Source organism: Hemibagrus wyckioides, linkage group LG26 (genome assembly GCF_019097595.1).
Source record: "Hemibagrus wyckioides isolate EC202008001 linkage group LG26, SWU_Hwy_1.0, whole genome shotgun sequence".
Lineage (NCBI taxonomy): Eukaryota > Metazoa > Chordata > Actinopteri > Siluriformes > Bagridae > Hemibagrus > Hemibagrus wyckioides.
The window spans coordinates 2,702,425-2,718,916 of record NC_080735.1 but is presented as its reverse complement, the minus strand read 5'-3'; the positions used below and the strand labels follow the sequence as shown (position 1 = coordinate 2,718,916).

General features: G+C 38.8%; 2 protein-coding genes across 7 annotated transcripts in view; both read right to left on the bottom strand.

Annotated features, from left to right (window-relative positions):
• Positions 1 to 52, bottom strand: part of radil (Ras association and DIL domains) — a 24,760-nt gene extending 24,708 nt beyond the window's left edge. For all 5 annotated transcript variants that reach the window (XM_058380012.1, XM_058380015.1, XM_058380010.1 and 2 more), the window contains exon 1: positions 1 to 52. This exon is cut by the window's left edge and continues 392 nt beyond it. The gene's annotated coding sequence lies outside the window, so the exon portion shown is untranslated.
• Positions 53 to 1,087: 1,035 nt separating this feature from the next.
• LOC131347211 (monocyte to macrophage differentiation factor 2-like) lies at positions 1,088 to 15,791 on the bottom strand. Of its 2 annotated transcripts, none has more exons than XM_058381167.1 (7): positions 15,587 to 15,791; positions 12,249 to 12,330; positions 11,545 to 11,705; positions 10,636 to 10,710; positions 10,354 to 10,455; positions 9,469 to 9,538; positions 1,088 to 8,805 (listed from the first exon to the last, which is right to left on the bottom strand). In XM_058381167.1, the coding sequence occupies exons 1-7, from the start codon at positions 15,598 to 15,600 to the stop codon at positions 8,602 to 8,604; spliced, it is 708 nt and encodes a 235-aa protein (XP_058237150.1). In that variant the 5' UTR covers positions 15,601 to 15,791; the 3' UTR covers positions 1,088 to 8,601. The 2 variants fall into 2 exon arrangements, with proteins under 2 accessions (XP_058237150.1, XP_058237151.1); XM_058381168.1 differs by lacking the exon at positions 15,587 to 15,791 and adding an exon at positions 13,889 to 15,034.
• Positions 15,792 to 16,492: the final 701 nt, after the last annotated feature.

Sequence of the window (16,492 nt, the reverse complement as noted above, 5' to 3'; positions counted from 1 at the left end):
TACAGAGAGAGAGGGAGACAGGCAGAGAGAGAGAGAGAGAGAGAGAGAGAGAGAGAGATAGTGAGAGAGAGACAGGCAGATAGAAACACGGAGAGAGATGGAGGCAGAGAGATACAGAGAGAGAGGGAGACAGGGAGAGAGAGAGAGAGATAGAGAGACATGTAGAGAGACCCAGAGAGAGAGCGAGAGAGAGAGAGAGAGATAGTGAGAGAGAGACAGGCAGATAGAAACACGGAGAGAGATGGAGGCAGAGAGATACAGAGAGAGAGGGAGACAGGCAGAGAGAGAGAGAGAGAGAGAGAGAGATAGTGAGAGAGAGACAGGCAGATAGAAACACGGAGAGAGATGGAGGCAGAGAGATACAGAGAGAGAGGGAGACAGGCAGAGAGAGAGAGAGAGATAGAGAGACATGTAGAGAGACCCAGAGAGAGAGACAGAGAGCGAGAGAGAGAGAGAGAGAGATAGTGAGAGAGAGACAGGCAGATAGAAACACGGAGAGAGAGGGAGGCAGAGAGAGAGAGAATGACAGAGAGATTGATAGACACGCAAAGAGAGAGAGACACAGAGAGAGTGAAAGAGAGCGAGTGAGCGGGAGACAGACAGAGAAAGAGAGAGAGAATGACAGAGAGATTGAGAGACACACAAAGAGAGAGAGACATGTAGAGAGACCCAGAGAGAGTAAAAGAGAGTGAGTGAGTGAGTGAGACAGGCAGATAGACACACAGAGAGAGAGGGAGACAGGCAGAGAGACATAGAGAGAGAGAGAGAGAGAGAGACGCAGAGAGAGGGAGACAGAGAGACACACACAGAGAGAGAGAGATGGACAAAGAGTGAGAGAGAGGCTGGCTAGTTTGGAAGTGAGAAAGAAACAGAAAAATAGAGGAAGACAGAGGAAGGCCGACAGAAATTGAGATACAGAAGAATAAGAAGAGAGAGAGAGAGAGAGAGAGAGAGAGAGTGCAGCAGTGTGCACAGAAAGAGATGAAGATAAATTAAAAGGGGAACATACAGAAACAAGAGATACACAGAAAGCCTTTTGTAAAGTGTTTTGAAACTAATAGAACACAAAGCTGAAAGGACACACTGCTTTATTGATATTTTTTATTAAATAATAGACCAATCATATTATATAAAACGTCAAATTAATGACTATCCTACTAATTAGCCTATAAGTACATCATTCACATAGAAATGAGTTGTACCATGTTCAGGTTTAAACTTCATGTAATGATGTGCGCCCCCTGGTGGACAGTGTACACGGTGAAACAATGCAAAGAAAGCACAAAAGCCACCAAAACCTACATTCCAAAGCAGAAACAAAGTTAAAAATCTGTAGAAAATGGCAGACAGAAACTCTGTGTATGTGTGTGTTGTATATTTTATCTTTCCCCTAAAACACCATGAATTATATACAATTTATTCTGTAGCAATGTTGTGAGAATTCCCAAATCTGATTGGTCAGAAGGTTTTAATTTATTTTCTCTGACAGAAACTCACAAAATGTTTATTAATTACATAAACACACTCAATCTCTTATTGCACTGATCTTATATATAACCATAAACAGATAAAAAACCATGTCATTTACTGGGTGTAGCATACACATGGAATAAAACACCATTATAGTGTTGTTTTGTAAATAATGACACAGGAAGGAGGCATTTTAATTCAGAAAATGCGTTTTTGTTAAATGAGAAGATTTATAAAATGCACACATCAAGACTGATGAATAAAAAATACATTGCAGAAAAGTAACAATCACAGATCGCATCAGAAGGTTGTACATTGTCCATAAGGTTTATAACGTGCGGTTTTGGGCAGGATGACAGAAAGCTTTAGAACAAACAAACTGGAAAAGGCACGAATGATATTTACAATGACCTCCGCCGTACTGTAGGTTTAAACACAAATCCAAGTTTAATCCATCTCAAAGACTAAACTCTAGCTCAAAAAGAAGAAAAAAAAATGAACGTGGTCAGTTCAGTTTTCCATTAAGGCCTGAATTAGGATTGAGTTTAATTCACAAGCAGCGATAAGGCATGTTCAAAAAATGTAGATTTATCCGCTGACTTTATTCTACATGCTCGGATTTTTTTAAATTAATTCACAATTTCCTGAATTTTCAATCAACCCAATTTAAAAAAAAAAAGAAAAGAAAAGTAGGGAGTTTTAATGTAATGTGGCAGTGAGAGCTGTTTTTTATCAGAGTGAGAAATTTGTCTCTGTTCAAGTGGACACGATAAATCCAAAATAAAATAGGGATTAAAAATAAGTTCTATACATATATACAACAATAGAAAATAAAACTTTTTTTTTTAAAAAAAGAAAAATAATTAGAAAAACACAAAGAAATCAAAAGATTGTCCAAAAATAAATAATTAATTAATTTAAATAAAATTGATACTGATACTGAAATGTGGTCATGGATTTAGCCAACTTTAAAATAAATGAGTAACTAACTAACTAACTAAATAAATAAATAAACAGTGTTACAAAAATACAGATGTAATTAAATAAGTAAATAAAAAAATTAATGAATTAAATATATTAATTAAAAAGGTATAATGAATTAAATAAATAAATAAATTAATTAATTAATTAATGAGATGGCACAATACTACTTTTTCTTTCCCTTCCCTTTCACAAAATACCATACCGTATACCCCGATATTCACACAAAAATTGGGAAATATAATAATAAATACTTCAGTATGAGAATCCTTACTAAAGAAAACATTTTCTCTTCCAAAAAATCTAGGTTTTTTTTTTTCAAATCCAATCGCTGCCTTTCTCTATATGTCTATCTCGTTTTTTTATTTTTTATTTTTATTTTTTCCTGGAATCGATACTGATACTGATACTGAAATGTGGTCGTGGATTTTGCCATCTTTAAAATAAATGAGTAAATAAATAAATAAATAAAAATGTAATTAAGTAAATAAAAGTTTTAATGAATCAAATACATACATTTAAAAAATGAATGAATTAAATAAATAAATGTAAAAAATAAAATAAAATAAATAAATAAATACATTTTGAACTAGTCTCCAGTTCTCTACCAAAATGCAAAAGTGAGGTCAGAGTGTTTAGTTGATTTTTTTTTTTTTAACATATTTATATATTTATTTAGATTTTTTATACAGGCAGTAACTCCAGCGTACGTAAGTAACCGTCGTAAATGCGGTAAAAGTTTAAGCGAACTAACTACACAGCGTTTCTACAGTCACACAGAAGCTCAAAGCTTTAATAACTGTATATCAGTATCTGAATGAGATTTGGATTAGTAGCACTAATGTAAAGGAAATGAATAGCTGTGACTCCACCACTGAGAACACACCCTCCAAGGGGATCGTCTAAATAAGAGGAAGGAGAAACATTCATAGAAATTGTGGGGTTTTTTTATACAATTTTGCAAACTTGAGCAGGATAAAGGTTTAGGCAACAGCGGTGGAAACACGACACTGACTCGACTCGCCTCTGATCCGCGATTTGGTGCCGATAATTTAACAAGAGCGTTGTTTAGAAATGAATGCTTGCTATATTTTGTTAACACTGTTCTGCTCTAGCGTGTTAGCTTCCACAGTCCTTGAATGTGAAACAATACCTTCCACAATCATTTTCACATTGTCTTTTATTATTTAGTTTAGAAAGTTCTGGAAGAAAATAATCAGAAAGTAAAGAAAGAATCTTTTAAGTGCTTTTTCTGAGAAAAGAGAGATAGAGAGATATTATATTAAATTATATTAAATATATATATATATATATTAGGCTTGTGCAATATAACAATTGAATCTTTCCTGCAATATATCCATGATATCCTGTGACATTTCCTGTGAGTGCTAATATTACAAATACACCTAAATTCTGAAAGATTTCAGCTCCATAATATGAAATGCAATCTATTTTTTTTAATTATTATTTTTCCCTTCCTGCACCAGATAAGTTCAGACTCAACAGAGACATTGTTACCCATGTGGACAATAACTGAGCGTTTTATAAAAAGATTATTTTAGAAATGTACTAGTGTTTCTTTTAAAACACCCTTTACTTGCAGAATCACCTCAGAAGCACCTATTCAAAGCTTATGCAAATTGGTGCTGCTACCAAGCAGTTCCTGACCCCACATAGTAATACACTGATCAGGCATAACATTATGACCACCTGCCGAATATTGTGTTGGTCCCCCTTTTGCTGCCAAAACAGCCCTGAATCGCCGAGGCATCGACTCCACTAGATCCCTGAAGGTGTGCTGTGGTATCTGGCACCAAGAAGTTAGCAGCAGATCCTTGAAGTCCTGTAAGTCACAGGGTGGGGCCTCCATGGATCAGAGTTGTTTGTCCAGCACATCCCACAGATGCTGGACAGGATTGAGATCTGAGGAAACAGCCTCAAACTGGTTGTTGCATTTATCAAACCATTCCTGAACCAAACCACCATGCTTTGTTGCACCCAGCCATCCACGTGATGTAAAAGAAAAGATTCATCAGACCTTCTTCCATTGCTCCGTGGTCCAGTTCTGATGCTCACATGGCCATTGTTGGTGCTTTCTGCGGTGCACAGGGGTCAGCATGGGCACCCTGACTGGTCTGCAGCTATGCAGCCCCATACACAACAAACTGTGATGCACTGTGTATTCTGACCCCTTTCTATCAGAACCAGCATTAACTTCTTCAGCAATTTGAGCAACAGTAGCTCATCAGCCTTCTCTCCCCACGTCCATCAATGAGCCTTGTCTGCCCATGACCCTGTCACCGGTTCACCACTGTTCCTTCCTTGGACCACTTTTGATAGATACTGACCACTGGGGAACACCCCACAAGAGCTGCAGTTTTGGAGATGTTCTGATCCAGTGGTCTAGCCATCACAATTTGGATCTTTGTCAAATTCGCTCAAATCCTTACGCTTGTCCATTTTTCCTGTTTCTAACACATCAACCTTGAGGACAAAATGTTCACTTGCTGCCTGATATATCCCACCCACTAACAGGTGCCATGATGAGGAGATCAGTCTTATTCACTTCACCTCTCACTGGTCATAATGTTATGGCTGATCGATGTATCTGTAACAGTTACATTGCGCTCTCTCTCTCTCTCTCTCTCTCTCTCTCTCTCTCTGCTTAAACCCAGACTGGGGAGAATGCTTGTTCAGAATGCCAAATTTGTTTAATTAATTTATTTTTTTTAATGCCAAAATCACAAGCAGGAAATAACTCAATATTGCACAAGCCTAATCTAAACAAGGTGTCTTGTAAAAATTTATTGTGTGTTTCCTTAATTGTTAATGAAACCCTTATGAGATTTCCTTCACCTTTTCCACTTAAATGAAAGATATAAAATGATCAGAGTACTGAAGATTTCGGTTACGGGTTTGAGTTGTGCACTGAAGCTATGATACTGTAGAAATAAATAATAAATAATACATTCACTACAGAGTCACTTTAAATATTACAGATAATAATAATAATAATAATAAGCCATTTTTTAATATACATATTATCGATTAGCATTTTTTTGTTGTTTTTAATTTTAAATGTAATTTTTATTTTTGAATTTTAATGATCTTTTTTTTATTTAAATGTACATTTTTTTCTGCACAGCAGTGGAATGTTTTGGAGAGATGGTGATGGCACCGGACATTGTGTTAACCCTGAGAACAAAGTTTTGGCCGCTTCAGCCAATTAAAACTGTGGACTTCATCTGGTCCGGCTAATCCTTCTGGCTAATTATCGGTGGTCCTGAGGAACTGAGTCGAACTGTGTTGGATGGTTGATTTAGACCCTTATTACTGACACTAGCAGCTAAATGGGACAAAGGGAAATGCTAACAGAAAAAAAGACTCAAAACTAGGACTTTGAACTAGACTATGTGACTGAAACTCGAAGCACTTTTGGCATTTCACACAGACACAACACCGAATGGCGAGAACGCACCCAGACGAGTGACACTATAAATACAACGGTCCTGCATCTGTATCAGCGGCAAACAGCGCGGTGTAAACGATAACACAAGAGATCATCCCTCGCTTTTTCTGCTTTAGGCAGTGGCAGGAAGAGTGAATACATATTTCAAGTATCGTCGTATCACATGTACTTTTTACTACACTGTACAGATTGTACTTCTCTGATTCTCATTATTCTTAAATGTAGAACATATTTAATGTCTGTGTGGCGGTTTGGGAAAAACTCAAAGATGTAAAATACCGACACGTTTTGATTTGAAACCAAAAGGAAAAAAAAGCAAACTAAATATCAAGGAAGTTGGTTTCTTTTCTCATTTAGCAGCTCGTCATGTAACTGTAACCTCTTCTGACCTCAAGAGTTGAATCAGGTTGAATCGAATCATATCAGTGCTGAATTGAATCATATCAGTGCTGAATCGAATCATATCAGTGCTGAATTGAATCATATCAGTGCTGAACTGAATCATATCAGTGCTGAATCGAATCATATAAGTGCTGAATTGAATCATATCAGTGCTGAATCGAATCATATAAGTGCTGAATTGAATCATATCAGTGCTGAATCGAATCATATAAGTGCTGAATCGAATCATATCAGTGCTGAATCGAATCATATCACTGATGAATCGAATCATATCAGTGCTGAATCGAATCATATCACTGATGAAACAAAATATTTTCTCAGTGCTGAAACGAATCATATGAGTCATGTATCGTCCAAAAGAGGACGATCAAATCTGCTAAAACTTTGACATAATTTTGTTAAGAAAATATAAACACTTATTACAAAAACGGCAAAGGATTTTTTTGTTTAGGCGAAGTCTGACCTTGGTGGTGGTGTAAGGAGCCAGTTCAGTAAATCCTAATTTCTTCACACTTGAGGAAAACTTGGGCCACATTTTGATCGAGTTGTTAGTGTAAATGTTCACACTTCATTTCAGGAAACCCTGTGGTTCTGTTTTCCCAGACCGCCACACTCCTACTCTTTATATGTGTCTTTGTTTTGCAGGTGGCTTATGATCCTGTAGGGGTTACATCCAGACTACACTGAGGATTCCCAGACCAAATGTGATCACGCCCTTGACGTCTTCCACTCACGTACTGGCGCGACCATCATACACCTGAAGAAATTCCTGTTAACTAGCTAGCACCTAATTAACACAGATTCAAACATTTAATATTTCAATGATATAAGTGACTTTCTAAAAGGTTTCTGTTTATGTCAAATATGAACACTCGCTGATTCAGAATTCCAGAATTCACGTCATGCTGACAGCTAGCATTTTGTTTAGATTTCAGCATTTCCAGAAATGTAAGGTTCTTATTTCGTTCGCATTTAGGCCATGCCCACTTTAGATTTAATACTGCATTTGACTGAAACTGAACTCGGAATGTCGCAATTTACAAACTTTTAATGCTTGAGCTACAATGTGGCGTCATGGCCACCTCCATGAACACTAGCTGATAGCTGATAGCTAGCTGATCATGGTTTTATAATGTATTTACATATTTATGTTTAGACGTGACGGTTTCAGGAGGCATTCCCAGCTTTCCCCAGTAGGCATTTGTGGGAGTGGGATTTCTTTGGTTTTTCCTAGTCAGAGATTGGAAATTCTTTAAAGAGAATCACGGGGTCAGAATTGCCTAATTAATAAAACGATCAAACCAATGTTTTTTTCTGTTGTATTGAAAAGGAAATTCTATTATATCATAATATCTTGAAGTTTATGGACTGAAATCTACAGTCCAGCCCGATGTGGTTCCCCTGAGTAGATTCCATTCAAGTGGAAGTGAGCAAGGGCATGTCGAGAACAGTGCTGAAACACAGAGATCATCCAGAATCAAGCGTAATGTTTTCTCTGAGATGTTCACACCGCCAGGTACATCTGATGTGGCGTGAACGTGAATCCCATCGATCGGCTAGCGAGTGTAGATTTTGTTGTAGCCTCAAATCAGTAGCTACGACAATCGCAGTTACTAGCTAGTGACATTTAAACGTATAATTTGTTTAACTGTGTTCCATAAAGCAGCCATGTTTCTCATCATCAGTGAGACGCATCAGTGAGCGATTCTAAACCACAGACTCCACCCACTCCATAATCCCACTTTTCCCTCTTTATAACATAACCATATTTCTGTTCATCATATAGACACAATATCTGCATTTACATTTTCCTTAGTTTCCTGCACCAATTTGAAATAAAATCTGAAAAATTCTAACCCTGTAAATACCCGTCCTGTCTGCTGCTCCTCCCCCAAGCCAAGGGCAGTGTGATTAGCTTCTAGTAGTGCTGGATGCAGTTCCCATTTTTGACCACTAGGTTTAAAACAGCTCCAGCTGTTAAACAGCAGCAGCAACAACAACAACAACAAAAAATGTTGCTTACTCTAAAGAGGTCAGTGAACTTTAAAATGTATGGAGGTGTTAACGAGGACTTAATGAGGAAGTTGAACATTTGTCGAACACCACCGCTGAATCGTTAGTCCCTGATTGATTAATAAAGGACAGGACATGTAGCTGTGCTTCCCACCAGCAGGGTGTAAACCAATTAGTAACGAAATGAAAGATTTATCCCGTCCTTTACATTACATACACTCTCATACACTCAGGTAACTGAGAGCGTGTGTGTGTGTGTGTGTGTGTCACCGAGCGGTGCTGGTCTGTTGATTGCCAGGTGTGTACAAGTACTTCCAGATGGCGTAGTAATGGATGCCCGCCCCCATGGCAACAAACAGGTGCCATATGGCGTGCGCAAAGGGCACCACTCCATCACTTTTAAAGAACACCATCCCCAACACGTAACACCCACCACCAACCAACAGCTCGCACACACCCGACCTGTCCGCCTGAGAGAGAGAGAGAGAGAGAGAAATGAGAAAGAAAGATAAGAGAAAGAAAGAGAGTAATGAAAAAAATGAGAAAGAAAGAAAGAAAGAAAGAAAGAAAGAAAGAAAGAAAGAAAGAAACAAGAAAGAGAGAGAAATGAGAAAGAAAGCATGAGAAGAATGAGAAAAAGAGAGAGAAAGAGAAAAAGAGAGAGAGAAATGCAAACAAAAGAGAGAGAGAAACAAGAATGAGAGAGAGAGAAATGAGAAAGAAAGAGAGAGAAATGAGAAAGAAATAAAAGCATGAGAGAGAGAGAGAGAGAGAGAGAGAGAAAGAAAGAAAGAAAGAAAGAAAGAAAGAAAGAAAGAAAGAAAGAAAGAAAGAAAGAAAGAAAGAAAGGGACAGAGAGTAATGACAGAAATGCGAAAGACAGAGGAAGAGAGAGAGAAAGAGAAATGAGAAAGAAAGAGAGAGAAGGATGAGAGAAAGTGAGAGAGAAATGAGGAAGAAAGAGAGAGAGAAATGAGAAAGAGAGAGAGAGACAGAGAGACAGTGAAACGAGAGAAAGAAGGATGAAGAGAGAGAGAGAGAGAGAGACAGAGAGAGAGAGAGAATAAAAGTTCATACTCATTTGAGAAACAGTTAATATAATTTTTCAGTCATGTGACCGGACACTCTCTTACCATAGACAGAATGACCATCGCTGGAAAGACTCCCATTGCCGTGTAGCAGACCAGCTCCACCACTTTATACCTGCAACACAGTCTGAGCTGAGACGAGAGGAGCCGAGACGAGACGAGACGAGACGAGACTCTAATCTGATTTCAGCCTCACTCGCTGCACTTCACACAGCGCTCTGCCAATCGACTGCACGCTTTCACAACTGTGTCTCTAACATTTACTATCATCATTCTTTATAGAATTAATGAACATCTCTAAAACACTGAGCTCTGAGCTTTCCTGGAATCTTCCCCACACCTTCACACATCTGGATGTTAAACACATCTCAGCACACCGACCAATCAGAATCCAGAATTCCTCAGGACTGGGCTTTAACTACATTCCTGTAAATGTATACTTAAAGTCGATTTAATTCTTGATCATGTCTTCATTCTAATTCACACCGGATTTTATTATTGATTTAAAACTTTTAATTACTTTACACACACACACACACACACACACACATTCCACACCACTATGTGTTAGCATAATGATTATACAGGAACATTCTCTCTCTCTCTCTCTCTCTCTCTCTCTCTGTCTTTCTCGTTTTTCTCTTGCTCTTTCTCACTTTCTCATTTCTCTCCCCCTTCTCTTTCCCCTCTCTCTCTTTCCTTCTTGCCCCCATCTCATTCCTCTTTCGCTTTCTTTTTTTTGTTTCTCTCCCCTCTCTCTCTCATTTTTCTCTTGCTCTCTCACTCTCAATTCTGTCTGTCTCCCCCCTCTCTTTTTCTTTCTTATTTCTCTCTCTCTCTCCCTTCCCTCCCCCCATCTTTCCCATCGCCCCCCCCACTCTACCCCCCCCCCCCCCACACACACACACAAACACACACACACACACACACCTCTCATGAAAGAAGAAGACATATGCAGTTCCTCCAGAGGCCATCACCCAGACAACCCAGCGCATGTGAGCGGCCCATGGACCCAATTCCCGTAAAGTTAGCCTGAGAAACACACACACACACACACACACACACAGAATGATTCACATTTTTTCCTGCCGTCACTGTCCCCAAGTCAGTTCAAAATAAAAAAAAATCATACCTAGTGATTTATAGATAAAAAATATCTCTAATATTTAAATATTTAATCAAAAACAATGCTGTGTGAGAAAAAACTCTCACCAGGGTGTGTAGGACGCGGCAATGAAGAAGTAGATGACCATCCTGTCACACATGTGGAAACACTGCTCCACAGACCTACAGTAAAAAGAGAAAAATGTGCACAAGAGCATTAAGAAACAAAAATTCCATCTGGCCCTAAGTGTGAATTCCAAACGTTTGTCAAACAGCTGATTTTTGTGCATAGTTAAGAGCAAAAACGGATTCAGGACGTTGCTGTTTTTAGGCTGTTTTATTATATTTATACACCGATCAGGCATAAAATTATGACCACCTGCCTAATATTGTGTTGGTGCCGCCCAAACAGCCCTGACCCGTCCTGCTCTGTGTATTCTGACACCTTTCTATCAGAACCAGCATTAACTTCTTCAGCAGTTTGATCAACAGTAGCTCGTCTGTTGGATCGGATCACACGGGCCAGCCTTCACTCCCCACGTGCATCAATGAGCCTTGACCACCCATGACCCTGTCACCGGTTCACCACTGTTCCTTCCTTGGACCACGTTTGATAGATACTGACCACTGCAGACCGGGAACACCCCACAAGAGCTGCAGTTTTGGAGATGCTCTGATCCAGTGGTCTAGACATCACATGGTCCTTTTGGTCAAACTCACTCAAATCCTTACACTTGTCCATTTTTCCTGCTTCTAACATCAACTTTGAGGACAAAATGTTGACTTGCTGCCTAATATATCCCACCCACTAACAGGTGCCATGATGAGGAGATACTCAGTCTTATTCACGTCACCTCTCACTGCTCACAATGTTATGGCTGATCCATGTTATACACACTGTAGATTCCAGCTTCAGCAGCATCTAAAAACAGGTCTGAGATCAGAGTTCAGGTTGTTGATCTGACTCTAAACTTGGATAGTGACACACAACCTGTATGTGTGTGTGTGTGTGTGTACCGCATATGGCTCTTCTTCCAGGTGATGGTGTGGAAGGCTGTAGAAATGATGAAAAGGCTTGACAAGCCTGCGCCATACAGCCACGCTGAAATCTCCTCCCAATGATCATCAGAGAGGAAGTAGAGCAAAAGTCCACCCAGAATACTGGGAATGATCCAGAGCTGTGAACACAAATCAAGGTATTAAACACCTAGATCAGACACAGATCAAACAATAACAGTCTACTGTAATAAATCTGTGAATCCGTGTCTTAAAACAAACTCAACATGAGGTCTGTTATTGAGAAAAAATTCTAAGAAAATTCTAAGAAAGTTGTCCCACTAGGGGGCAAACTAGAGCAATAATCTCAGAGCTATTAAAGAACGTGCTAAATTAGCAAGAGAAAATTTTGACACTGTTGAAACATTATTATTATTATTATTATTATTATTATTATTATTATTAATTTATTTCATGAAACACCACTTTTGCAAATTTATATACATATTAAAACAAGTTATTTATTATTTATTAGTTATTTATTCAGCTAAAATGTTTAACAAATGCTAACCTACATTAATATTGCATATAAAATAATTCTGAGATTGCTTATTCACAATAATCTTAATCTCCAAATTCCTAACGACAAAACAGAGTGAAAGAGTTCCTTCAGAAAACTGGACCAATCCGCTGCATTGAATCAAGGGCACATGCGCGTAGCTCACCGCGTGCGTAGCACAGTTAGCTGCGTGCTCATATTCTGTCGGTTGATACCTCTTATTAGCTGGTGCCCGGCTGTTCATAAATCTGAGGAGACAGAAGATCAGTTCATTGCAATTTTATATTCACATCACTCCCTTCTAAGCAAACATTCAAGAGTTTTATTCTTTTATCTCACAGCAACTTCATGACTAACAAATATTTATAGCTCCAAACCTTCACTCCTTCACCAGTTTCACATTAATTATGAAGTTAAAAGACAAAAAGCAGCTCAGGTTTATACAGAAACCACTAAACAAGCGTGAACTCCTGCACTGACACTGGAGACTATTTCTATAGAGGTTCAGTTGTATCCAATATTCGCCGTGACTGAGCTGTTACTATAGAAACGATGATATTAGGACTAGTTTTGGCCAGGGTTCCTGTCCGAGCCGCTGACCAATCGCAATCCAGAATTAACATAAATGGTCACATCAGATGAAAGATGAAATTTTTCATCTCTGATGCTTCTAAACGGTCTGTTTTCATTCTACTCAAACCTTGAGAAACAAATCCAGTGTTTGTGAGTGTGTATGTGTGTGTGTGTGTGTGTGTGTGGCATGTGATCACTGAACCAGCCGGTCACGTGACTGATCGCTAGTCGAATTAAGCTGCTGCCGCTGCTACTCGCTGCCGGTCCTCACAGTTGCTTGGCAACAGCTGGTAACCATGGAGAAGGATGACTGAGGATTTCAGCATGGACATGATGTCAGTGTTGCCATGGAAACGCCGGATTTGCATACACCGAGGCAGCAAGAGCGAGTGTGATGGGAAACCTGAATGTACAAATGTATCCCAGAATCCTTTTCTGTGTTGTGTGTGTTTGTGTGTGTGTGTGTGTGTGTGTGTGTTTTATCTAAATCAGGGTTTTCAGCTTCCTTCTTTTGGTCAGAACTTCCCTTATGCAAAGTGCTCTAACTTCATATTTGAGAATTTCTACATGAGTAACAGCTCACACTCAGGAGCTTGTGTGAAAAATGTGTGAGATTCAGATCTATGTGGATACAGTAATCTAGATATTAAGCAATCCAGAACATCCAGATGTGCAGGCATTAGGTAAAGAGGTCCAGATTCGAGTGGACCGTTTAATCTAGATGTATACGGCTAAACATCTCGAGGAATCCAGACCTGCAAGACTAAAGAGATCCGGAGAGATGCGAATAAAGCGGACTACGAGGATTAAAGGAATCCAGATGTGGAGGAATAAAGACAGCCAGATCCTTTATATGTGGATGAAGTAATCCAGATGTGTAAGCATCAAGAGATCAAGATTAACCCAGATGTGTACAGCTAAAGTGGCTTAACCCAGATGTGTCAAGCAATCTGTGGATAAATCAATCCAGATGTGCTCATTTTGAGAATATATATGGTTTAAGACACCAGAGGGGTAAGAAATAAGCTCCAGGAGTTATGCAGATGTGTAGGCTCTGGATACTGAGATCTAGATATGTGTGAATAAATTGATTTGAGACGGAAGGAGTCTCCGTTGTAAATGACGTGTAACAGTAAAGCTGTAAAGTGAAAAGTGAAAAGTCGTCCACGCTTTCTCTGAAACATGATGAGCTATAGCATAGAGAAAATAGCAAACCTGTTAACAGGAACTAACCTCCTGGCCCTGTTAGGCCACGCCCACTACCAGTTACAGTAACAGATACATCTGATTACAGCTGTGCTCTAGAACACGACTTTGGCACCATTTTGTCTCCTGCTCTTGTTATTTGAGACTCTAACAGACTTAACATTCACTGAAGTGCGTTTCCTGCTCAAGTCTGATGATCTGCAGTCCATCTGCTCCAGCTTGTGATGTCCTGGTTCAGCGTAGATGTCCATTAAGGAAGTGTGAAAGTGTGAAAACTAGGAAGTCCACACCCCAGTGAGCGCAGAATCTCTGCCATCCTGCACACGCTCTCATTTCTATTCTTAGTGACCCAATACAGCAGCCTAAATACACGACCTGGCAAAGCAAACTTGACTCCGATTACACCTGCTGCTTCCCTCTTCTTCTGACTCTGAAGCCATAAATCACACGTACCAAGGTTCAAGTGTCCGATCCAGGTGTGCACACAGCAAGCGCCTCACTAGGCAACAGTGTAAAGGTGTATTGAGATGTAAAGGGTGGTTTTGCTTCGATAAATATATCCAGGTGGGTTGATTTTTTTTTAAATAAAACAATCCAGGTGTGTTTAAGTAAAGAGTTCTGTAATACATTCATTTATATATAAAGTCCAGATGTGTATCTATAAAATAGTCACAGATGTTTTCAATAAGGCAGTTTCAGATAGAATAAAAAAATAGATCCAGATGTGTACCTAAACACATCATTGTATATCTTGGTGAAGGGCTGTTGTTTTTTTCCTCCTCCATCAATTACAACCCTTCGATTCAAATAAAAGAATAATCCAATGGAAAGATAAGTCCAGATGTGCAATCCAGATGTGGACACCTAAGCAGCAAGGATAAAGAGAGCCAGGTATGCGAGCAATCCGGATGTGTAAAGATATTTGGTTCGATGTGAATAAAGTGATCCAGGTGTGTCCAGCAAAAAGAAGGAGATCCACATTAGATATGAGGATTAAGCGAATCCAGATGTGTAGGAATAAAGGGTTCCAGATCCTTTATATGTGGATAAAGTAATCCAGATGTATTAAGAGATCAAAATATCAAGTAACCCAGATGTGTACGCAGAAAAGCAACATCCAGATGTGGACAGCTCAACAGCTAAAGTGGCTTAATCCAGATGTGTCAAGCAATCTGTGGATAAATCAATCCAGATGTGCACATTTTGAGAATATATATGGTTAAACACGCCAGAGGTGTAAGAAATAAGCCCCAGGTGTTATGTAGCTGTGTAGGCTCTGGATACTGAGATCTAGAGCTACAGCTGAACAGATCATAACATGTTTACTCATTTCAAAAGATCCCAGAATAACGACATCCAGATGTGCACAGCTGCAGGATGTAATCGCGTGTGGATAAAATGAATGGAGTGTATTGATAAACTGACTCTAGACGATTCCAGGTTTACGAGTTATGTAATCCAGATGTGATCCAGATAACACCATAACATTCTAAACAAGCCACATCTGTATGAATGTACCGACACTTTATTAAAATAATAATAATAATAATAATAATAATAATAATAATAATAATAATAAGGCACATACGTCATGCATCCATACCAAACCTTAAAGAAATGGTTTAAAGGATTCTTTTACAAACCTGTCTCAAATATAGAGACTGTAAAAAAATGGACAGATGTTATATTGATCTAAATGTTTACTGGCGTTATAGAGCATCTTACCTTACAAGATTCATTTAAACAATATGTTCCAGGAGAGTCCAGAAAAAATATATATTTACAATCTACAAATCCAGAAAGAAAAAGAAAATAAAAAGGGTCCAGCTTCGATTAATCGTCTCCGGAAACATTCATTTATTCCGAGCTCACGCGCTCACAGAGCATCATCTCTCCGAGAGAGAAAAAAATAAATAAAACACACTCAGCGAATCGACTCAGAGCCGGAAGTCAAGGGGACGCGTCTCAATCCGGTGTACACTCACTACACCTTAGTGCAGGAAAACGAGGCGCATGCGCCCTACGTAGCGCACTAAAGGGACCAACTGGCGCCATTTTGAGACACAGGACTCACTAACGGTTTCAACGCAAACCACAGAGATGAAGGATGTTATACAACAAAAACACGCTTTTCATTTCACTTCTAGCTCAACCCTTCGGATTATCTGTATGAAGAACATTTGCTAAATATAGACAGATTAAACAAACTAGCTTAGCATAAGCCCTGCGCTTTAAATCCTTTTAATTTCTAGCTTTCTAATATATTTACAAGTTAGGTTTTTTATTGATTTTTTTTATTGATTTAATTCCCCTACAAGCCAAAAGAGGGCGCTGTAAACCGTATAATAACGTCTACATTTTAATTGATCGTATTAATACAATTTGAACAATTAACCTCCTAAGACCTGAGCTTACATTTTAGATTTCTACCTATTTGGGGTTATGAGGAACCAAAAAAATAAATAACCAGATCTTATCTTTGAACATGAAGCCACTTATTTTTGTGTACAACAGGTTCCAGTTACAAAGAATGAAGTATTACGGTGCACACAACCAAAAATGTGATGTCCTCATATGAGGACGCCAGGTCTTAGGAGGTTAATTGTTTAAATAAAATGCTATATGAGTCAA